The sequence below is a fragment of the Lynx canadensis genome, chromosome B4 (assembly GCF_007474595.2).
Source record: "Lynx canadensis isolate LIC74 chromosome B4, mLynCan4.pri.v2, whole genome shotgun sequence".
Lineage (NCBI taxonomy): Eukaryota > Metazoa > Chordata > Mammalia > Carnivora > Felidae > Lynx > Lynx canadensis.
The window spans coordinates 64,248,443-64,273,504 of NC_044309.1; the positions used below are offsets into that span (position 1 = coordinate 64,248,443).

Here is a 25,062-nt window from a genome sequence, read left to right on the forward strand (position 1 = left end):
CCAGTTGGAACAGGGAGCCTTATGTAAAGATGAGGCTGGATTGAGAATATCTGAAGCCTTTTGCAGTTAGCCTATATCTAGACACTCCTTACAGAAGATATGACCCAGCAAGCGTAAATTAGTAACCCAAAGAGGAATGCAAAATGGGTAGGACCAGTGGTTGAAACTGGATTACCAATACTCAGGAGGAGACATTATTTAAATAGGACACTTCCCCCCGCACTAACATAACGTAAACTAGTTGTATCTGTGCCCAAGATTAACTGTTTGGTCACCTTCTTGGTAAATTGGAATCTAAAAGTTGATATAAAATTTCTTGAATGGGTGGACCACCTGGTTACAATTTTGGTTTCAGTTCTGTATTGTGCAATTGGCACCCAAATAAGAACTGTCTCCAAATGTGAGTAGGCTGAGTGCGTCATAGACACTCAAAAGTCTTCTTTTGTATTGCTATTCCAAAGTGTCAGAAGATGAGCAATTTAATAAAATGGTCCTTTTTTATGGCACATTTTCTTTACCATGATGTGTCTGACTTAGAGCAGTGGTCAGCAAACTTTTCCTGTAAGGGGCCAGACTGTAAATATTTTTGGCTTTGCAGCCACAACTAGTCTCTGTTGCCTATTTGTCATTGCCCTTTTTTCCCCCCTTAACCCTTTAAAAATGTGTTTTCTGTGTCTTTAACCATATTTTCATACTTTGTGATAGTGGCTGAAGTTTGTAGACTGGTATTAAACAATGATCTAAAATCAAGTTTCTGGCTGTAGATTTTTTGCCACTGGCAAAAAAAAAATGTTATAAACATGACTTTAATGGATTTATAAGAAAATAGAATATGTAGCTGATCTCTTACTGCAGGCATTTTGGCACATTCGTGGGAAATCTTCTCTAATAAATATGACACCTGCATAAAACACATCATGCCCTGAAAGTTTGCTCTCAGGAAATTGCCTAGTTTTTAATTTCAAGTTATTATTTATTCAAGACTTTTTTTTTGTTTCTAAATAGGCTAATTATTAAAGTGGTGTCATCTTTTAATATGTAACAGTGTTGATCTATTTTTCAAAGATTCAGTATACTCCCGTTTCCTCATTTAACCCATTAACTGCCTTCTTTTTATAGATTTGTTGCTATAGATCACATTCTTTCAGTGCCTCATTTTACAATTGCGTTACAGTTTCTGCCTCTGATTTGGAGCTAAGCTCTGGCTTTTCACTCTTTTGTCTCAAGGCCACACTTCCAGACCCCAGAAGGTGGCCTTTAGAACCACCAAACCATCCTGGAGATCACTGTGGAACCAACATCCCAATGCTCCTAAAACACTAAGTGGTTGGATGTTATGCTACAGATTTTAGAGATAGACTTTGCCTACTTCACCCAGTTCTTCTAAAAAAGTAGATAGGCTCACACATTTAAAGATTCAACCTTTTATTTCTTCTGTTTACAATTGCAGTAATATGCTGTCAAAGAATCTCTAGATCTTGCATTCAAAGATTTCTGTTTGGCTAAAGAATGTTTAATCCAGCCAGCAGCTCATTGTAGCAGAAGGGTGTCTGATGAAAACCCACTTAATTTGTTTCAGCACTGGGTCTCTAAAACTTCTTGACAATACTTAAAACTGTTAATATCTTCTAAAACTTATTTTACCAAGATAAATTTCAAGGAGAATGCAGAAAATAAAGCAGTAGTATGTGCAGATTTTAATCAATACTGTTTAATAATCAATTGAAATAAAAGGGAATTTTTTTTACTCAGTAAAAAGTTGATTGGGTTTTATTAGCTTTTCTTGTTTTGAATAATTAAGGCTTTTTATCTCTCCTAGTTTTCTTTTTAGTTATTTGGATTCTGTAAAAATGAAACTCTGTTTTTAAACCAATGATAGTTTCTTAAATGGATCATGATCTCCCTGGTAGAAATTGTATTTTCTCCTAAGCAGGGTCTAGTCTATTGTTAATATCACTATGTCAACTAGAAGAAAGGAAAGTTTGAGTCGTATAAAGAGAAAGCACTGGCACACGATTTCTTAAAAAGTCTCTGAAACTTAACAATTAACTTCTTAAATCAGGACTCAGAAAGTTGATCTATTTTTCTACATCTTGGTCTCATGATGCCTTTCAGTATCGACATTTTAGAGTTTTGAGCTATAAATATGACAGTATAATCGGTATAATCCTTTTGTTGAAAACATGGGTATTAGCTTACAGATGTAGAGCTGGACTCTGGTAAACTAGTGAGTGAGGGAAGGGTATATGTATTTTTTCTTTATTCATCGAGCCGTTCTTCTAGAGTCGTTAGGTCAGCTGTCATGTTGGTGCTTTCCTGCTTTGTTCTTGAGAGTCACTCAATGACTGGTGACTGGCTGCTGGAAAGGAAAGCTTTCAGCAGATTAATGCTGGGGCCCTCCTGTCTTCTCCTTCACCAGTAGCAGCTGCATTCTGCCCTTTCTGTGGCCCTGAAAGGAAGGGAGGGAGGAAGAGAGGGAGTGTGTGTGTGGTGGGGGAGGAAGGGGCTCGATCTCTGTCAGCGTGCATTACCGAGGTTTCTCAACACATGGAATGAGATCTTTCCCAAGAAATTCTGTCAAGGCCAGTACACATGGGAAAAATATTTCTATGCTTAGTCTTGTAACTGTGATTGTTTTTGTTTTACGGGATAAAAAGGAATTCAGGTCATGTGACATAGCTGTGCTCCACCTCTGTATTTACCTGTCCTTTCTTTTTCAACTCTCCCAGGCATCAGTACCTGTCCAAAGATCACTCTAGTTCCACCTTGTGTGAAAAGCAGCACAACCCCACGGGTTGATCAGAATGTATCTGATGAAGAGGCTCAGGGAATAAATGGAAAAACGCCAGCAAAACACTCAGCTGCAAGTCCAAAGCCACAAGGTATGCTGGTGGGTTGTTTTTTCTTTTTCTTTTTCTTTTTTAATTAGATTGGGTGTTTTGTTCATTGATGAAGGCTATCCAGAAGAATGATAATGACTAAGAAAGAGTTTTAAGCTTTCAATGGGAGGAATGGGGTGCATTTATTTTTTTCAGGGGAAAAAAAATCAGTCTCAGGCAGAGTTGGGTATTTGTTCTGCTCCTAAAACACCTTATACATTTTTTCTCTTAGGGTTCTTTTCTCATTGCTGGAATTACTGTCCCTTACAGGGACACTTCATGTATTATGCTTGACCTCGTACAGGGCCTAACTTACTATTTGCATAATAAATGTGTGACAAATGAATGAGTGCTGTCAGAAAGTCAGTATGCCTTGCTAGATTTCAGAGGATCTGTGAAACAGATCATTGTAAAACCGTGCTTAACATACTTAGTAAATGTGATTTTCTACTGTTCAGGAACTGGGGCTTGAAAAGGCTTCACAGAAATTGAAATAAATGGCTCATCCATTCAGGAATTGAGCAGCCAACAAGGGGAGGAAACAATTATAATGGTGGAAATCTTTGAATATTTTGTTCAGGAACCATTTCCTTTTAGCAATAAATTTCTGGTGAACCAGGTATTAACTGTGAGAAGCACAAAATTACAGTTTTGATGGTACACAGTAAGGCCTTTGGAAACGTTAACACAAAGCTAAGCTCTACTATGATTTAATGTGTAGTTTCTTCCGAATAAATTTTTATTTATACCAAATGCTGAGCATTTTGATTTATGTTGTATTAACTTTGGTCTCTTTCCTGTTCTTGCAAGGAAAAAAGTGTTATAGAGAATCTATCATAAAAGAGTGACTGTTACTCTTTAAAGTTCTTATGTTTTTAGGATTTCTGAAAGAGACCTTTAAAAGGGGCTTATCTTCCAGATTATGGGACATTTTCCTTTTTGTTCTCACTGGTAGCTGTATTTGTAGTCGTATCAAGTATGACTGTCAAGTAAGGTCAAATAATTGGTGCTTCAGATGAATGGTCCATTCATGAGTTTATAGCCTTTTATTTTGGCCATATCTCTCCCTATTTAATTCATATGAATATGAACATAGACATTTTTTTGAGCATGATTTAAGCTGTTTTATTTACAAAATACAAGGTTCCCTCTTGCTCATTAGACCTCAGCTGACAAAGATCAAATGAGGTAAGACTATAAAAAATGAATGCAATTCAGTTTTATGTAATTGCCCAGATCACAAACAGGAATTTCATTATTTAATAAAGTCTTTTTAGGGAAGATGCATTACTTCATTGTTTTTCATAGTTCATTGAGATAAATTACACAAGTGTCCTTCCTGAGCTATGTGCCAAAATAATCATATTTTTTAGGGAGACAACACTTGAGCTTGCCTTTGCTGTTTGTAGCTTAATGAAAGTTAAATAGAAGTCAGTATTTTGATATTTAAATACATATTTACTTCCTGTTTTGAATATGGGTTAATAAATATAATTTTATATAACTATAGGGACTATTTTCAGATTTTAAATAAATGACTTTAGAGAACATTATACTTTAAAAGTACTCTCACTCATTGTTTGGCCCTTCCCTAGTTCCCCAGCTAAAATTTTAACCCCACGCTAACCCTTGATATTTTGTGTTTCCTCAAACGTATGTTTTCGCATTCACTGCAGTCTGACCTAGAATATATTTCACTCATCCATCTTAGTTTTCTTCTGCCTTTGTACTGCCAGTCCCTCCATAGCAGAGCAGGCCTTCAGCAACACTTGTTGAATTGGCTCCCTGCTCCATTACCACGTTTCCTCTATTTTGTTTCTGCTGTTCTTTGCTTAAGACTTGCAAGAATGTGTGCCATATAGAGAAAAACATTCGGGAGAGAAGGCTACATCTTGGTATTGTCAGATCAGCTGCCAAAGAGATTGGGGACTACTTATTGACCAAATGAAAGTGTTCTCCACCCTCTAGTGGAGAGAAGCTTACTTTTAATTTCTCCAAACTCTTAAGAATATTTGGATAACTGAAGGGGAGAAAGCAAAGGGATATCATGGGGACTTCCTGCACACATCAAGAGATTATCACACTGATATCTTTATTCCCACTTAATTGCAAATCGTGAATGGTGAGCCTACTGACGCTTTAAGCTCCATTATGTAATTTTAATTTAATTGAAGATGCTTATTTCTTTCTTGAGAGAGAGTTTACACATGAGTTGGGGGAGGGACAGAGGGAGAGGGAGAGAGAATCTTAAGCAGCGAGGCTCAGTCTCAGAACCGATCTCAGGACTTCTCAGCACCGTGAGATCACAACCTGAGCCGAAATCAAGAGTCAACACTCAACTGACTGAGCCACCCAAGGGCCCTGAAAATTCTTATTTTAGATAAGTGTTCTCAACTGGAGACAATTTTGCAGCCCCACCCCGCACCCCAACCCACCCACTCCATCCCACCCCACCCCACTGCCCATACTTGGTATTGTCTAGAGAATTTTTTGCTTGACACCATTTGTGGGAGTTTCTAATGGCAGCTAGTGGGCAGAGGCTAGGGATGCTGTTCAGCGTCTTACAATGCACAGGCCAGCCCCCTCAAAACAAAGAATTATCAGCTATGAAATGTTAGTAGTTTGAGAAACTCTGATCTGGATCCTCAAAAGAGCTCATAAATAAATACGTTTTTTTTTTCCTCATGTGGAGTGCTAATAATATCATAGCTACAGTCTATTTTAGTGATATTTATTTTATTTATTTTAAAAATTTTTTAATGTTTATTTTTGAGAGAAAGAGAGAGAGAGTGTGTGAGCAGGGGAGGGGCAGAGAGAGAGAGGGAGACACAGAATCCGAAGCAGGCTCCAGGCTCCGAGCTGCCAGCACAGAGCCTGACACGGGGCTCGAACTCAAAAGCCATGAGATCATGACCTGAGCCGAAGTGGGACGCTCAACTGACTGAGCCACCCAGGCGCCCCAATTTTAGTGATATTTAAAAGGAAGCACAATATTAAATACATTTATTCATGGTGATTATGTACTAACGTGTCTGGAACAATATCAGGTTTCTATTTTTGTGTTTACTAGTAAGTAAGTCATGGGGATATAGTGTACAGCTTGGTGATTATAGTTAATAATACTGGATTTTGTATATTTGAAAATTGCTAAGAGAAGAGATCTTCAAAGTTCTCATCACGTAAAAAAAAAAAATGTTAACTGTGTGGTGATGGATGTTAATTAGACTTTGGTGATCATTTGGCAATAATACAAATATTGGATCATATTATACACCTGAAATTAAAATAATGTTGCATGTCATTATATCAATTAAATACCAACAAATATTTTTGAAGAATTACAGTTTTTAAAACAATAAAAGTGCTAAATTTTAGATGAGATAAGCTTACATTTGAATGTAAGTAAGAGCCTGTAGCTTTTGAAATGGATTCCTTCAATAGTTAGGGCTTATTTTGCCTCAGCCTCAGAAATACCCTAAAGCCTTGGAAAACAATGGTTTATTCACTTCATACCAATCCTACCAGTCAAACAAATAAATTACTGAGCAACTTCCAACATAAGTCTTTATTCTTGTTTACCACTTTTAATATTGGCCTATTTCCTGCCATGCTAGACATAACTCAAAATAACTTCCTTAGCAATTAAAGCTAATAGTTCTTTTTCTCTTAGGAGCTTTGATCCACAACATTCTCCATAGTTAATTATTTTGATAGAGCCTACATATTATCACTTATCAGTCATTAAACCTTAATGTTTAAAAAGTATCATGAACTTTGAAACATTATTGCCTAAATAATTTAAGTAAATGTAAAGTACTCAAACCTATTCCATTTGCTCTTAAAGTAAAGCATTCTATGTGTAATGTCCCATTTTTAAAGTATAATATGTTGTAAATGTATAATGCATTAAAAATAGCCAGCTGTATAGGACGCCTGTCTGGTTCAGTTGGTAGAACATGCGACACTTGATCTCAGGGTCATGAGTTTGAGCCCATTTTTTTTTTTTAATGTTTATTTGTTTTTGAAAGACAGAGCACAAATGGGGAAGGAGCATAGAGAGAAGGAGATACAATATCTGAAGCAGGAATCAGGCTCCGAGCTGTCAGCATAGAGCCCGACGCAGGGCTCGAACCCGCAAACCACAAGATCATGACCTGAGTTGAAGTCAGACACTTAACCAACTGAGCCACCCAGGCGCCCCTCAAGCCCCATGTTAAGCGTAGGGTTTACTTTAAAAAAAAAAAAAAAAGCCAACTATTATTTTTCATAGTAAGTAAAATAAGAGTAACCAAATCCTCTGGTAATCCCCAAATTTAAACTATTAATTTGGGTTTTTTTTTCATGTTCAGTAATTATTTTGGATGGTTGGATTTCTTTTAATGTTTATTTATTTTTGAGAGACAGAGTGTGAGCATGGGAGGGGCAGAGAGAGGGAGACACAGAATCCAAAGCAGGTTCCAGGCTCCGAGCTGCCAGCACATAGCCCAACACGAGGCTCGAACTCAAAAGCCACGAGATCATGACCTGAGCCGAAGTGGGATGCTCAACCGACTGAGCCACCGAGGTGCCTCTGGATGGTTGGAAATTTTTAAGTAAATTGTTTTATTGTACTTATGGTCTGTAAAATTGGCTGTAATAAGCCCATTTTATTTATAGTCAACTAGATAATGTCAAACTTAGCATGTCCATAACTGGACTGCTCATCTTCCCTCCAAAAATTGCTTCACCTGTTTTGTCCCTTGATGAAAATTCCATCCTTCCAGTGGTTCAGGCTGAAGGTCTCCAAGGTCATCCTTGATTCCTCTCTCTTTCTCTCATACCTCACATTTATTCTTCCAGGAAGTCTACTTTTATTTATTTATTTTTTAAGTTTATTTGAGAGAGAGAGAGAGAGCATGAGCAAGGGAGGGGCAGAAAGAGAGAGAGGGAGAGAGAATCCCAAGCAGGCTCTACACTCAGCACAGAGCCCCACACAGGGCTTGACAACTGTGAGAACATGACCTAAGCCAATGTCAAGGGTCCGAAGCTTAACTGCCTGAGCCACCCAGGTGTCCCAGGAAGTCTGCTTTTAAAACATACCTGGAAACCAACGTTCCTCACTGCCTTCTTCTAAGTACTCTTGGCTCTTGGCTGAATTTCCACAGTACTCTCCTGACCCTTCTCCCTGCTTCTACCCTGTTTCTCTGCATTGTCAACATTGCAGCCAGAGTGACACAGTTGGACAGAAGTCCTGTCATGTTATTTGGCTTCACAGAAGTCTGTGGCGACTTCTCATTTCACTCAAAGTCACTATTCTTACAGGGTTCCCCAAGATTCTACATTATCGTGCCCTCGCTCTGACCTCAGTACCTACTCTTGCCTGTTTGCTGCTTTGACTTCAGTCACATTGGCTTCCATTATCTCTAGCTTGTTCTCTACTTGATGGCATGCTCTTCCCAAAGTAACTCCCCCAACTTCCAGTCTTCTTCAAATCTGCACCTTTCGAAGAGGCCCCCTTTGAATGCCCTACTTAATACTGCAATCTGCACTTCCTACCATATTCCAGATCCCTTTAATCTTGTTCTGAGCCCTCCCCCTTCTTTCTTAGCTCTCACCACCTTCTCATATATGGTTTACTTATTGGACATTTTTGTTTCATTTCCTTTGCTCATTGATAAGATCAAGTGGATAGAACTTAATACATATTCAGTAATACTGAATTAATTTAAAAATTTTTAAAGCTCTGTATAGATATGTAAGAATTGCTGTAGGATATATATTTTGGAAATGTCAAGTTCTTTTTTTTTTAATTTTTTTTTATTAACGTTTATTTTTGAGACAGAGAGAGACAGACCATGAACAGGGGAGGGGCAGAGAGAGAGGGAGACACAGAATCTGAAACGGGCTCCAGGATCTGAGCTGTCAGCACAGAGCCTGACGCGGGGCTCGAACTCACGGACTGTGAGATCATGACCTGAGCTGAAGTCGGACGCTTAACCGACTGAGCCACCCAGGCGCCCTTGGAAATGTCAAGTTCTTAATGGTTCTGTAAATTTATATTCCCTCCCAGAATGTGTGAGATTTCATATTGTCTGATTCCCTCACTGACATTTGGTATTGTCAGATTTAAATTTTTTGGTTAACTTGATGGTGCTGAAGTAGAATCGTATTTTAAATTTAATTTTCATTTCCCTAATTATTAGCGAGGTTGAACACTGTTTTTATTACTTTACATCCCTTGGGCTACAGCGGGAAAAAGTAGTAAGTTAAGTTTCAGGATTGAACTGGAGGTACTGATAGAACACCGAGGAGATGTCCAGAGAGCATTTGGAAGTTGGGGAAAAGAAAGATGAGAAATGATGAGAGAGGAGGTGGGGGAGGGAAAGACAGTCATTTTTATATCAGTTACAGTTTTTGACCAAAATACACATTATTTCCCCCTAGGACCGTGTTTCTGACGCGTTAGCCATTCATGTATCATCTTGAGATTTTTGTCATATACCTGTAACATTTGTACTCTTTTATTTAAGATGTGCATATTTACTTTATTTTCCATTTGGGTTGTCTCCCTTTGCTGAGATAGATGCCTCCTCTGTGCTTCTAAAACACCCCAATGCCCACCTTTCCCAACATCGCTAAGCTGTTTCCTCACTAGATGATGAACTCCTTGATGACACTAATTTGTTCCTTTGTGTATTCCACAAATTTGCCAAGCACTGTGCATGTGGTTACTGTGAATATATTTGTGATCAAAATAAACTTGTTTCTTACCCTCACAGAATGCCAATTTTGTGAAAGAGAAAGCTTTATATCTCTAATATACTTACTGTTTTATTTCTGGTTGGTGCGATACTGTTTGACTACCTAATCATAATAATTTATTATAAACACTTTGGAGAAAAAGTACACTATCCTCTGAAACAGTTTAAGAGATAGGCATAGTTGAGACAGGAAAATGCCTGATATGTATATATCTCCACAGGAAATTTTTCCTTAAAATTGACAAATGTCACACTTATTTAGGTATGTACCATCTTATTTGAGTTTTCTAAGCATCTAAGAGAGTCTGATATTTAATAAGTAAGTAATGTTCACTGAGTAAACTCTGGATGGATGAGGTACATGAATTTCATAACAATGTTTATATAACCATTTTTACCGGGCTATAAATAACATATTCATTCCCTTTTTTGAATATTCTAATTAGGAATGTTGAAATTATTTCTGATATTAAAACTGCTTTTTTGGTGGGATCTTGTCCTACTTTGCTATTTTGGTATATATTCTACACAGGAAATTTTTCCTTAAAATTGACAAATGTCACACTTATTTAAGTCCCTTCTTTTTCAATGGGTACTATATTTAACCATCCCCACTGAGCAGATCTTGGAAAATAATTCCATTTCCATATAAAAGAAGCATATCATTTTTTTAATCGGGATTTTCTTCTTGCCTCAAAAGGGAATGAGGTGAATTAATTATTCTACCTCTAGTTCATTGTGATATGTTTTTCTTCTTCTTCTTCTTCTCTGAAAGAATTGATAACTGGCATAGAAATGATGACATCTGGGCCAGTGAGCATCAGGCAACTGTCAGCTAGCCGAGTTTATAGAAGAAATGAGATGACTAAAAACCAGGATAACCAGCTGGGGGAAAATGGGGCATGTAATTAGGAGACATGATTCTCCTCCCTTCTTCTGGAAGTTAGGAGAAGGGTTTAAAAAAAGAAAAAAAGATGATTTTATTTAATTTGTTAGAACCAGTTATAGAAAAATACATACATGTTCTATAATCCTTTGCCCAGAATGTTAATCTAAGAGGCAAAGTATATTGATTTTCAAAACTGAAGTAATTCCTATACTGGTAAAGCATTTACGGCATATTATATTTTCTCATCTACAGAATTCCTCATCTGTTAAGAGAAATTCTGTGGATTTTAGTATTTCAGGAAATGATCTGTTAACTGAGGGAAGGGCTTAGTAGTAAGCAGCGAATCTGTGGTGTATTAATACAAGCCAACAATTAACATAGCAGACAATACTAGTAGAACTCCTATCACCCCCTTTTGCTGGATGTGTGATGAGGAGCAGTGCTGGAGGAGGAAGGAGCTAGAGTCTGGGTACCAGTCATGGAATCAGATCAGCCTTATTCCTCCAGGCCAATCACTTAACCACTCTGAGCCTTCATAGACATAAGAGGTGAATAACGCTACCTACCTCAAAGGACTGTGATGCGAAAGATTTCCTCTAAGATCAAATGAGATAAGGAGTTTTTGTTAAATGGGAAGATGCTACAGTAATTACTGTTGTTTGATGTTGTTTTGTTGGCTTTTATGTTTGATTTACTAGCTTTGGATTCTGGTATATTACTTATCACTCTGTTGTTAGAAAATCTGTTTTGTAGCAAGCAGTGTATCCCTGGGAATTAGTTTCAAACTTAGTACTTTCTTTTCTCTGTTTAGATAAATAACTGCTATGTTATCTTTAATAGGCTTGGGAAGGTCATAGAAATATATAGATCCTTAGATGTTTAATAAAGCCATATTTAAAATGACCTAAAATTAAAAGAACCACTTGATTCTTGGAGATGGGATTTCCACAGGACACAGCGAATGTCTAAGATAGATGGAAGTCTGTTGATTAAGATTCAGTACAGATTTGACAGACCCCTTTACAGAAGCTTGATAATGCTGAAGATTTTTGCATGAGATATGAAGTATGTTTGTTGTGGAACACATCTTAGTGAAATATTCAATTCTTTTCATTTTTTGTCTACAGTGCCTCCAAAGCCATTACATCTGCAGAATCCACCTTCGTCTAATATACACCAAACTCCCAGGCATAAAGCTTTATCTAGTGCAAAACCAAGGATGGAGGAAGTTAAACCTGCCTCTGCTTCTTGTGTCTCAAAAGAAAAACCCAGCAAGGTATCTGATCTCATCAGTCGCTTTGAAGGAGGCAGGTAAGAGCTAATATACAATGGGAAAAGGACGTGGGGAGAGAAAAGCTGTTTGTTTCATTTTAAGATGATAGAGTAATAGATTCTGTAATTCAAAAGTATTTTATTCTACTAGGTTTGGTAGGCTTTTGGTAAGAATAAATTTTAAAAATATTTAAACTTGCCCTAATATGAATTACCATTTTCTGTATATGACCGGTGTGTAGCACTCTGTGCCAGAAGCTTTTTTATCATGCTGTGTGCTGTATAGATCAATAGATACACTCTCTCATTTCCTTTGTATTTGCCTGTGTCACTCTGGGTTACTCCATTGCATCCTTCTGTTTGTGGCTAGATGTCTGGGTCGGAAGAGCAGCAGGTTGCCTCTGTCTCTTTGTTTCTCACTTTGTATGTTTGTGCATGTAGTTTCTGCCGGCCTGTGCCATCTCTGTGGCCTTCTTTCTGACCCACTTTATTTAACAGGAGTCTTCAGTACCCATTCAGTCCCTAGTCCCCTCTCTTCCCTCCTTTGTAAGGAGGAGATACTGCCAGCAGCAAAATGCATGCTCAGTTTTGCATTTATTAGATACAATTTTTATTCTTTAGTCCTAATGTTTCAAAAAAAGTAGGTGAAAAGTGTATTTCTCACTTAAAGATAAAAATAAACTCATATATGACCTCAGTTGCTTTTTCTTGGAATGCCCATCACTGATAGAAGTAGAAGTTTTTTAAAAAAATTTTGTCAGAAGGATTTTAATTTTATCTGTCACCAAAAGTCTGTATTTAATTAAGCAACATATATAGCCTCCCTTTCATCCTTAAAGCTAAATGTTTCCATTTATTCTGGTGTAATACTTGGGAATGGTTTCCCACTGGGTGATTTCATGATTTATTTGCAGGATGTATTGTTATTTATATAGTGGATCATAGCTTGGAAATACTTCAAAAATCTTCTGAAAATTGTGACCAAGTGCAAAACTACAGTGTCCCTCATTTAAAATGTTGGGGTGCCTGGGTGGTTCACTTGGTTAAGTGTCTGACTTGGGCTCAGGTTATGATCTTGTGGTTCGTGGATTTGAGCCCCACGTCGGCCTCTGTGCTTAACAACTCAGAGCCTGGAGGGTGATTTGGATTCTGTGTCTCCCTCTCTCTCTGCCCCTCCACCAATTTGTGCTCTCTCTCTCTCTCTCAAAATGAATAAACATTTAAAATAAAATAAGACTATAGTAACAAGTTCTTGACAAAAGGAGTCCAGAAGCCTGTCTTCATTTTTCATTCCCAATCAATTGTGGGAACTTGAGTCATAAACACTAAAACTTCAACATCTTTCCCTCTGAAGTAGGAATTTTAATACTTTTGCTACCTTAAATTATAGTAATCTTTACTAGAATGATTTAGGAAAGAACAGTTAAATTTTTTTTCTCAGGGCAAGTTGATTCAGTAGCACAGAGAATGACCCTTAACGTGTGCAGATTCCCAGGGCCAAATCCAGTGACTGCATAATATCAGGAAGTATCAGGAAGGCCTGGAGCCCGGACCCCTGTCTGTAGTGCATACCTGGTCTGGGGGTGGCTTTAGAAAGCCCATGGGGCACCTGGGTGGCTCAGTCGGTTGAGCGTCCGACTTCAGCTCAGGTCATGATCTCGCTCGCGGTCGGTGAGTTCGAACCCCACGTCGGGCTCTGTGCTGACAGCTCGGAGCCTGGAGCCTGCTTTGGATTCTGTGTCTCCCTCTCTCTCTGCCCTCCCCCGCTCATGCTCTGTCCTTCTCTCTCTCAAAAATAAATAAACATTAAATAAAAAGATTAAAAAAAGAAAAGAAAAGAAAGAAAGCCCTGAGTGGGTCAGTATTAACAGGTTGAGCCTTCTGATTCTCACCATTTTGGTAACCCAACTATTTGCATTCCTGCCCATACACAAAATGGACATAGTTTTTCCACCTGTTAATACCAGTTTTCTTTGACTCTTTCAAACCTCACAGATTCAAAGTCATTTTTTGATGCAAAGTTTGAAGGTTGTATCTAAAGTGAGATGTTGTGGCTTAGGACATTTTAAGCAAACTGGCTTTAAGTGTAGATAGAATGTAACGTGAGCATTTTGGCAAATCTGCTGAAGGGGTGTTACTTGCAGCAGAGTCTGCTGCCAGTTTTAAAAAACGATTGTCTGTTCTTAGTGAGGTATTACTAGTAGGAACTGGCCCTAAAAGCGTGTGAATGGGTTAGCGTTGCATTGAGTCTACAGGACTTGAATGGAAGTTGTATTTCCTGTTGAGTGATGTCCATGCGCCTACAGTGTGTGTAGCTCTCAGGTTTCACCCCAGTTATTACAACTCAGACTAGCATTTTGTGGAATAGAGATTCATCAGACAAAGTTACCACAGTAAACTGACAGGATGAGTGGGATCATAGACCACCAACTATTAGACCACCCTATTAAGACTTTACCTAGGAATCAGAATTTTGCTCTGCAATAATGCAGGTAACACTATTAAGATGAGTGATTTGGAGGATGTCGTTGGAGCATGTAAATTTTATTTACTTATTTATGTATGTATGTATGTATTATTAGGTTTTTTGGTTTTTTGGGGTATAAGACAAACTGGTATTTTTAACCTATGAAAGATTTCAGGATTATAGAAAGAAATAACATCTTCCGTGAAACTGAACACTGGTTTTCCTAAGGCACTTCAAGGCCAACTGTTTTTCCGCACGATCTGGCGTCCACAAACCAGCAGGAATATATGTATTGGCTCAACCACTGCTTTTACTTACCTCTCCCCACCTTATCCCTATCCCACCTCTACCTGCATATCCCCTGCATGTTACTTATTACAGGAAGTTCTTATCTTTCATGCCTAACTATTCTTTCCAAAAATCCTAAGCAAGTCTAAAGTTTGGTTCAGGGGATCTGCTGAGGATTTTTCTGTTGGGTTTCTGGACACTGATGTGGGCAGGAAAAGGAAGACCGTACCATTCAAGTGTCCAAAGACTGCTTGAGAAATTGTCTAGGCTAAGGGTATACTCTCCCAGAAGGCAAATATTAATGGTGGAGTATGTGATATTTATTTATATTGACAACGACCAACTTTATATATGTGACATTTTCCCCTGCCAGATTTTTCCTTCCCTTCCTGTGGTGCTGAGCTTACCTTGTCTTTTTTTCCTCCCTCATTACCTTATTGCCGTCTGTTGTTGTTCTCTGTTCCATGGAGTAGAATGAAGGGAGAAGGAAATGCACATCTCAGCACTGTCCGTGAACCGTGTTGCTGTGTCCTCTACCCTGTAACGTCAGTCTGCTCTGGGGAAGAGGCCACCTCTGGACTTTTTTCCCACATTTTATATGCAGCCTGCTCACTTGCTTCTCACTCCATCTTTCATGTTCTAGTGTGTTACAATGTGGGGTTAAGACCATGGAATTTAGAGTCAGACTTTACGGTTTGGACTCTAGCTTTATCATTTCTTAGCCATGTGATGCCACCACGTTATATAAGTGTCCAAGCTTCAATTTCCCTATTTTGGGGTCCTGTTTTCAATTATTATGAGTAGAAACAAATAATGTAAAGAATACCGTGTACTTTCCAGCACTTAATAAATGTTAGCCACTGGGCGTGCCTGGGTGGCTCAGTTAGTTGGGCGTCCGACTTTGGCTTAGGTCATGATCTCGCTGTCCGGAGTTCTAGCCCCACATCAAGCTCTGTGCTGACAGCTCGGAGCCGAGAGCCTGGAGCCTGCTTCAGATTCTGTGTCTCCCTCTATCTGTCTGCCCTTCCCCCTCTCATGCCCTGTCTCTGTCTCTGTCTCTCTGTCTCTCTGTCTCTCTCTCTCTCAAAAATAAATAAACATTAAAAAAACTTTAAAATAAATGTTAGCTGCTGTTATGAATTACTGCCACGATCACCATCACAATCACAGTTACTCATTGCTGATTACTGAGCACTTTCCTATTTCCAGCACTGTGCTAAGCAGTGGGGGTAAAACAGAGAGAACATGATAGGCATGTTCCGCGCCCTCACAGACTACTAGTCTGTACTCATTTTTGTCTCCTTATTAGGTCATAGGAATCTCTCCAAGACTGCAGCCCAGAGATTTATGTTTTTCCTCCCTGGAATCCTAGATTAAAATGTTATGCAAATATTTCTATAGGGACATTGTAATATATTGGCGGTTAGGTTCCATTGTATACTATTAAGAGTTATATATAATATCAAGTAATAACAAGGGCTTTAAGGAAGACTAAAATGAGATGTGTAGTTGGTGGTAGAGTGTGCTATAATAGAATAATCCAGGAGGTGATGTCTGAGCAGAATCCTGAATGAGGGGAAGGAGTCAGCCTTCCCATACCTAAGACATACCAATGTCTTAGGGAAGTTGTCTGGGCAAAGAGAACAACAGTTGCAGAGATCCTTAGATGCACACATTGGCTTGTTGGGAATGTGGGAGCAGCAAGGAGGCAGGAGGGGCAGGAGCACGGCAAGGGAAGAGAATGGAAATGAATGAGGCTGGGGCTAGCAGGGGCTTGTGTGTACACAATCCTGAGCCATTGTCAGAATGCTAGACTACCTGTAAGTGTACAGGGTGCCCTCAGAGAGTTCGACCTCCGTGGTTGACCTAGAGAGATGGATTCCAAGGGGTGGAGAGTGGAAGCAGAGAGATAAGTTAGGTTATGGCAGAGCAGGTGACAAAGTTTCTGAGAATATGTGTTCTGCTCTCCAAACAAAAGTAACCTTTGGTTTCCAACCTGTTGATAAACTGAGGGGCTGACTATACTTGTTTTTAAAATGTTATGAAAGTAAAATCTTGGAAAAAGATGGCTTTATTAACTATAAATGTTTCTCACATCTCTGTCCTTACAAATGAGCCATACTGATAAACAGCTTAAGGAAATGTTCCAGACCCTGTAGCTAATGCTCAGTCTTATCATCTTTATTGAAATGTTTATTTAAGGGTGTATAGTATCCCAAGAGACTGAGAACTATACCCGCCTATTCTAATCCACATTTCTAAAACCATCAGAGGAAAGTCTTCACTAAATACCTCCTTTCAGCTGGAATAAGCTGGTCTGTCTTATAGAACTTTCCCATGCCAGTGTTTTCACCCTTCTTTTGTATTTTATCTTCTAGCACATTATCAAATTACAGTGATTTGAAGAAAGATTCTGCTGTGCACCTGAATGCTCCTAGGACACCAGGAAGGCATAAATTGACAACCACCCCTCAGCAAAAGCTCCTCTCCCAGCATCCACCACAGAAGCAGGGAAATGACACAGATCCAACTCAGGGTGTACAGACTGGTGTGGCTAACGGTGTGATGGCAGCACAAAACCAGATGGAGTGTGAGGAGGATAAAGCGGCCACTCTTAGCCCAGATACTCCTATTCAAACTTCAGAACCCTTGCTTGCTATGAACTTAGTGAATGGAGAAGGAAAGGAGAAAACTACCACAGAACCCGCATCACCCACGGCAAATGACTATGATGCAAACGCGTCTGATAGTAGCTGCAGGACCTCTACTGTCAGCCAAGTGCTCCCCCTAGAAGAAGGAAGGGCAGATGCGGAAGCAAACGTGCAAGAGCGGGAAGATGGAGAAAGCCCTCTGGAACAGGAACAGCTGGACCAGCACCAGGAGATGAAGGTAAAGCGGGAGACTGGCTCAGAAGTAGGAGGAAGCACCACCTGTTCCACTACTGTCTTAAAACTCTACTTAATAGCACTGGTGAAAGCAATGAGTCAGCTCACCCACACTACCAGTTAAACAGTTTTAAGCTTTACCTGCTAATGGATGTTTCCTCTACTCTATGAGAAAATACTTCACTTTTTCTTGTGTAGTTTCTGTTGATCTTTCTCTTGTGATTTCAAGAGTCAGAATGTTCTGAAGACTTTAATGTAGGAAAACCACAAGCTTATTGTTTTTACTTGCATAGGAAGAAAATGTTCTTTGTCGCTCTAGATGTTAAGGACACATCCCTAGTATATTTACGGGATAAGCAAGAAGAAATTGTATACTCTTTGCTTTTCAGACATTTCTAATCTAGACCTGGAAGAGTAACTTGAACCAGCAAATGTTTCAAGTAAGGACAGAAATATGGAGGGGGCTGGGCACCCGGGTGGCTCAGTCAGTTAAGAATCCAATTCTTGATTTTGGCTTGGGTCATGATCTCACAGTTGGAGAGTTCAAGCCCAGCATCGGGCCCTGTGCTGACAGTGTGGAGCCTGCTTGGGACTCTTTCTCTGCCCCTCCCCCACCCAAGCACGCACACATGCTCTCTCTGTGTCTCTCAAAAAAAAAAAAAAAAAAAATTTTAAAAAGGATGCAAATATGGAAGTATTCACAAATTATTCAGCAGATTATAACCATAACTCTTTCCAGGCTTCTAATTTAAAAATTTTTTCTAACTAGTATGGTTTTAAAACAATTGACTTAATCTTGGATTTAAAGATGATCTTTAAAGATCATCTTAGTTCAGCAATTCATTTATAGAAGTAGAAACAGTTCTAGAAATCACTTCCAGAAAGTTGATGTGATTTTCTGGGGTCACAACAATAGCCTGGACCTCTTGGTGTTCTGACTCACAGGCTAGTACTGTGTCCCTGATGCAAGAAATCACAAACTTAAGTGCCTGAATGCAGGAAATGTCAATGAATACGGCATCCATAAGTAATGTACTAGAGAGAGGTGAGGCTGTGGCAAAATGGAAGTTCACATCCTTTCTAAAGAGGGCTGCAGTTCAGTGAACTGCTTGAATGGCATTTCTGCCTGTGTGCAAAATCTAAGCTTACAAGGAGCTGATTTGCTGGTGAGATACATTCATAATTTACTTGTGCTATAGCAGAAGCTTTGATACAATTCTTATAACAAGAGCATTGCATTTGTATTCTTTATTCATGTCAATATAGTGCTTTGAAGAGATTAATAAATATGGCCTTTACACAGTACTTGGAATTTCTTGGGTCAAAGGTGCACTATAAGCATCATCATACAGTTCCCTAGAATAGAAAGTTTGTTTTTGTCTCCAAGGACAAAAAAAGTTCCCATTGCTCAGTCACTTTTTGATTATAAATAACAATCTGTGTGGGAGAGTTGAGAATTGAAAATTTGACAATTATAGGAAAATCTGTAAATGACAAATCCAAGTCCTAAATCTAACATTTAGGATTTTTTAAAGTTTATTAATTTTAGGACACCTGGGTGTCTCAGGTTAAGTGTCCACCTTGAGCTCAGGTCATGATCTCACGGTCCATGAGTTCGGGCCCCGCATCCAGCTCTCTGCTGACAGCTCGGAGCCTGGAACCTGTTTCAGATTCTGTATCTCCCTCTCTCTGCCCCACCTCTGCCCGCACATGCTCTTGTGCACTCTCTCTCAAAAATAAACATTAAAAAAAAAAATTTTTTTAATGTTTATTTCTTTTTGAGAGAGAGAGAGAGTGCATGCGCAAGCAGGGAGAGGGGTAGGAGAGGGAGAGAGAATCCCAAGCAGATTCCACACTGTCAGCACAGAGCCCGACATGGGACTTGAACCCACGAAATGCAAGATCATGACCCGAGCTGAAATCCAGAGTTGGACACTCACCTGACTGAGCCACCCAGGTGCCCCTCTATTTAGGATTGTTTATGGTGCTGTGCCTTAAGTGGCATTAACATTAGGCAGAAATTCAAAAGGACTGACTGATAGTAAAATATCAGAGTAAAAAGTGATTGATTGATGTTTTTAGAACTTTAACTAAAATGAAATCCACAGTATGGTACAGTTTTCACCAACCCTGAAAAAGATCCCAAATAGACAAAAAGCCAGTGGCTTATTTTCTTCCAGTTAGTGAATTAATTTTAAATGCTGACTCTCAAGCAGGGAAAGTTTAAATAAGGAAGTGGGTGGGAGAAAAGTGAGTCATACTTGGTAACATTATCTGAAACAGTAAAGAAACAGGACATTGCAAAATGAATCTCTTCACTACATCTTGATGTAGTCATAGATTTTAGTGTCTCTGTGCTTGAACCATGGTGAACAGAAGAGAAGGGTAGAATCGAGAACTCAAGACTCCTCATTTGTCCTTTTATAGTTGGAATGATGCCACCAGCAAGCATTTATAAAACAGTAAGAACTATTCTTATTAATATTTTGATTGGTAATGCCTGTGGTTGCTGGGTACTACTTTTTTTTTCCTGTTCTATATTATTGTCTGTACATTCTTATTGATGAGTCTTATTTGGCTTGGGAAAGAATTAATAGGGCTTTCTTATTAAACTAGCAGAACGCACTAGTACAGCTGGCCTTTCTCCTAAGTGGGAATGTAAGTAGTAGATGGCACATGCTATGTGTGGGAAGAAAAATGACATCTTCTCTGCAGAGCTATTGCTACAAACACTACATGTGTCTCTCATCTAAAGGGGAGCATTAGGATTTAATATATATGTGGTGATAATATGTTCTCCTTTGCTGCTCTGGTGTCTGTTATATTGCATTGGTTCAAATATGCAAACATAAATATTAGTAATGTTAAGGTGGTAAATTTTATGTTATATATATTTTGCCACAGTTAAAAACAAACAAAAAGAAATGTTAAAAAAAAAATAGTATATAGTGGAACCGTTGGAACCAGGAAATCTTGATGCTTCTTCTGACTTGTCCACTAACTAGTGATATGACCTCAAATAAATCAATTAAATTATTTGTGCCTTTAGTTAAAGGATATAAACTGGATGTGATCTTAAGGCCCTTTTCAGTGATAATGTCATAATAATTCTATGCTGTTTTTAATAGGTATATTTCTTTGTTAGTATAGCCATCCCCCCCATATTGTCAGCTGCTTCTTGAACTGTCTGGTGTGTTGAACGTCTAAGATACTATGGAATACTTTGAATTTCACTCTGCAAACAACTGAAAAAAATTACTTCAGTCTCTATATAATTCGATGTAGAGACTTAAATCAGAAGTCTTAAATAAGTTTCATTTGAACGAGTATTAATTTTTTTTAATGTTTATTATTTACTTTTGAAGGAGAGAGAGAGAGAGGCAGAGTGCGAGCCAGGGAGGGGCAGAGTGAGGGGGAGACCCAGAATCTGAAGCAGGCTCCAGGCTCTGAGCTGTCAGCACAGAGCCCGAAGTGGGTCTTGAACCCACAAACTGTGAGATCATGACCTGAGCTGAAGTCGGTCACCTAACCCACAGAGCCACGTAGGCGCCCATAACCAGTATTAAATTTAATGAGTATTTCTTAAATGCCCACCAAGAATGAGAGCAGGAGGGATTGGGGGATGGAGGGGTAGGAGCAGAATAGAATCACAAAGATAGTTCAGGAAAGTAGATACACATTAAACTAGATCTCTTTTTTTTAATTTTTTAATGTTTATTTTTGAGACACAGAACGAATGAATGAGTGGGGGAAGGGCGGAGAGAGAGAGGGAGACACAGAGTCTGAAGGAGGCTCCAGGCTCTGAGCTGTCAGCACAGAGCCCAGCATGGGGCTTGAACTCACGAACTGTGAGATAATGACATGAGCCGAAGTTGGACACTTAACCGACTGAGCCACCCAGGTGTCCCCACATTAAATTAGTTCTTGAACAGGTATTATTAATAATGAAAACTTATTTGAAAATTGTCTCAGCTTGTGTAACTTTCACTGATATCTAATGTATTGTGATCAAGAATCACTTCAGTGGTGAATATAGAATACTGTTACATTTACCATATAAAAGATAAAGAATACCTACCTCATTGAAACTCTTGTCCCTACCATACTTGAGCAAAGCTACACTTTTCCAGTATTTAAACTTTTGCAGTATCAGTGATCTAAAATATAGCCAGACACCTCAAAGTAGGCAGATTGTTGTTTTTTTAAACCTCTGAACTAAAGGAAAATTGTGAGTACTTTGTGACACCTTTAGCTCTTACCCACAAGGTGTTATCAGTGTCTTTAAATTAAAGTTAGATATGTATAACATGAGATTAAAAAACTGAAATCTACTAAAGGGGATATGTTATAAGGAAACCTTAAAACCTGTACATGACAGGGAAGGTAGGGGCAGAAGAATATCATGTGTGCCTGTGCAGGCATGCCTACCTGAGGGCACAGTGGGCAGGGTGTGGACAGTATTATAATAGTATTTGGCATGATGAATTTGGGTTATCAAAAATAGCTTAAACTATATTAAGAGACTCAGGTAAATGGGTCAATCAGTACATTTTAGAATGAATTTCGTTTGAAATGGTTATTTTTTTTCCCCTCAGATCTGTGTGCTTCGGTGGGTAAGTTTCATTAGAAATGCACTAATGTGGAATGCAGTCATTGATTATGCCACATAATAAACACCTCTCTTTATAGTTTTCATGAGCCTGTTAGTATCCAAGATGTACTTTAACAGGTTGTGTTCATAGATCTTTCTGAGATTTATTCAGTGTTTCCTTTATATTTCATATTGTAGACCAAATATAAACACATAGATGTGACCTTTTAAAGACTAAAGTTGATAGAAATTACATACCTGTTGGCAGCATAAACTCAAAGAAGCAATGTACTTAAATTTAGTAATAGTTTTATCAAGAATATTACAGAAACATTTTAAGTTAATCATTCATTTCATGAAAAATGAAAGAAATTGTATAATAAAGTGAGGAATTAATGAAGATAGAGATTTGATAGAACTGATGGAGAATTGACATTTATAGAAACATTTTTGTTTAAAAACTTAAATTTTCTTTCTAGTTTTTTTTTAAATTACCATTTTATATTTTAACATAATCTTTGAGAGTTTATAACCTTTGAACATACTCAAATAAAAATTAAGAAGACAGGGGCACTTGGGTGGCTTAGTTGGTTGAGCATCCAACCCAACTCTTGATTTCTGCTCAGGTCATGATCCCAAGGTTGTGGGATCGAGCCCCAAGTTGAACTCCATGCTGAGCATGGAGCCTGCTTAAGATTCTCTCTCTCTCTCCCCCTGTCTCTCTGTCTCTCTCTCTCTGTTTCTCCCTTTCTCCCTCTGCCCCTCACAAAAGAAATTAAGATAATCATCTCTTAAGGAAAAGAATGACAGAGAATCAAATTCAGAAGTATTGCAAGTAGAATGTCAATGCTGTAATCCAAGTTAAGTCACTTTTCCTTTTCTCCTTTAATTTTACTTAATTGTAACTCTTAACACTGTTGATTTTGCAGGATGTAATGTGAGGTATCAGAGTTTTCTGGCAGTTAAAACATAATGTTTACCTTGGCTGTCACTTTCTTGTGGTGGGCTATAAGTTCTTTTTCTGTAAGGCTTTGAATTTCTTTTTTTTTTCACTTTTTAAAAAAGTAAATGTTGGGGGCGACAACTGTTGAGATCATCTTAGACCTGAAGGCACATAGTAAGTTACTCTTAGCTATTTCTTCCCTTGCCAGCTCAGCTTTCATTCCAAGAATATGAAAGATAGCAGAAGCAAAGGAATTATCCAGCTTCACTAATCAGTCTTTGTTGTTGCTAGTATTACAGTGAAAGTTCTCACTGAAGTTGTTGGAGTTTTAAAACAATGTGTAGAATAACAGAAAAGCTGTCCCACTAACCATATGGATAGTCCATATGAGGATTGCTTTTCTTATTCACTTAGAACTGAATGGTGAATTTGGAAAGTTCTTTATTTTGTGGCGACTCCATTTAGTCTATTGGAAAGGTATAAGAAAGCGAGGTGAGAAAAAATGAACCTCAGAGGGCCTGTATCTGAAAAAAACACCTGTTCCATTTGCAAACTCATTGTGCCAGGCTTACTGTCCTAAGTGCCAGAAACACCTAGGATGTGAAGAGTACACGTCCTGCCTTCAAAGCCTTGGTCTACCCAGGGGAGAGAGATAAGAGAAAAATCACCATGATATGGTGCAATAAACACATACTTCAAAAACACAGACGAGGAATGACCTGAGCCTGGGGAAGGGCTGATTGAGGGGCAGGCTCCTGAGAAGCAGTTGAATTTAGCTTGAAGAAAAGTAGGAGAGGTTGCTGGTTGGTTCAGAATAGATGGGAATGGGGTTAGGCAGGGAGGAGTGGCTCTATCTAGGCAGAGGCAGAGTATAGGAAACAAGCAGTGGCAAGTGGATAGATGTCATATTTGTGGGTACTCCTGGCCTCATAATACGAGGCCAGAGGGCCAAAGAATTGAGTGTGAGAATAGGATAGGCTTAAAAAGAAAACGTAAGCTAGGGACAAATTGCAGGCAGTTTGTATGCCTAACCTGTATCTTTTCTCCCCTGAAAACAATGAACAATCCTCATAGGTAATAAAGAAAATGCAGCAAAGCATAGAGAATACAAATCACTCATAGTTCTACTACCCAGAGAGAGCTGCTTTGATATTTAACATTCCAACTTATTTTTTTCTGAGCTGATTTTTGGGAGAAAACAATTTCAGTAGCCTAATGTATGGTCATTCTGCATCCTGTTTTGTAGGATTAAACATAGGTGCTTTCCTGTGTTATTTCAAATTTTCCATAAGCCAAATACTGTGTGGCCTCAGAGGCATTTAATTAAAGCATGGAAGTGACATGATTATACATCTGTGGGTTTTAGAAAAAATGAGTCAGATAAAAGGAAAACAGATGGAGCGGAGTTTGCAAGCAACTACAATAATCCAGGTGTGAGAGGATGAGGTCCTGGACAGATGCAGCAGAAGGTTAGGACAAGGAAGAGAGGTTTCTAAGGACCTTCTGATGGAGGTAGGGAATGAGTCATGTTCAACTCCTAGCTTTGGTGAAGTGTCCGTTGGTGTATCACCTACTGAACTACAAGAGAATAGAAGGAGTGGCATATTTGGAGGGGAAAAAAAAATAGGTTTAGACATACGGAAGTTGAAAGATGTGTGGATTGTCCTCATGAAGATGTCTAAGACAAAAATGGAATACTCTGGAGGCACCTGGGTGGCTCAGTTGGTTAAGAGTCTGACTTTGGCTCAGGTCATGATCTCATGGTTCGTAAGTTTGAGCCCCCCTTGTTTGGAATTTGCGCTCTCTCTCCCTCTCTCTCTGCTCCTCCCCCACTCAAATAAAACTCAAAAAATGAATACTCTGGAGGTTTTATGGTGTATTGATTAAGGATAAAGACATTAGAATTCAAAGAGATGACTTCAAACCCAGTCTTTGTCACATACCAGCTAGGTGACCTCGGATATGGTATTTTAACATAATTTGCTAGGCCTTGGTTTCCTAACATGTTAATAATTGAGGTGGAAGACAGGAAGGAAAGCAATTGTGTTTGGAATGATGGGAAGGAGTAGACTTGCTAATTAGGTTAGTTTTGTACTACTGAGTTTATG

General features: G+C 38.7%; 1 protein-coding gene across 1 annotated transcript in view; it reads left to right on the top strand.

Moving 5' to 3' along the window:
• The window catches only part of FGD4 (FYVE, RhoGEF and PH domain containing 4), a 102,908-nt gene that overhangs the window by 25,649 nt on the left and 52,197 nt on the right, over positions 1-25,062 (top strand). The window contains exons 2-4 of the mRNA XM_030322127.2: positions 2,730-2,882; positions 11,636-11,819; positions 16,914-17,424. Of these exons, the coding sequence (XP_030177987.1) occupies positions 2,730-2,882; positions 11,636-11,819; positions 16,914-17,424 (848 nt within the window). The remainder of the gene's footprint in view (positions 1-2,729; positions 2,883-11,635; positions 11,820-16,913; positions 17,425-25,062) is intronic.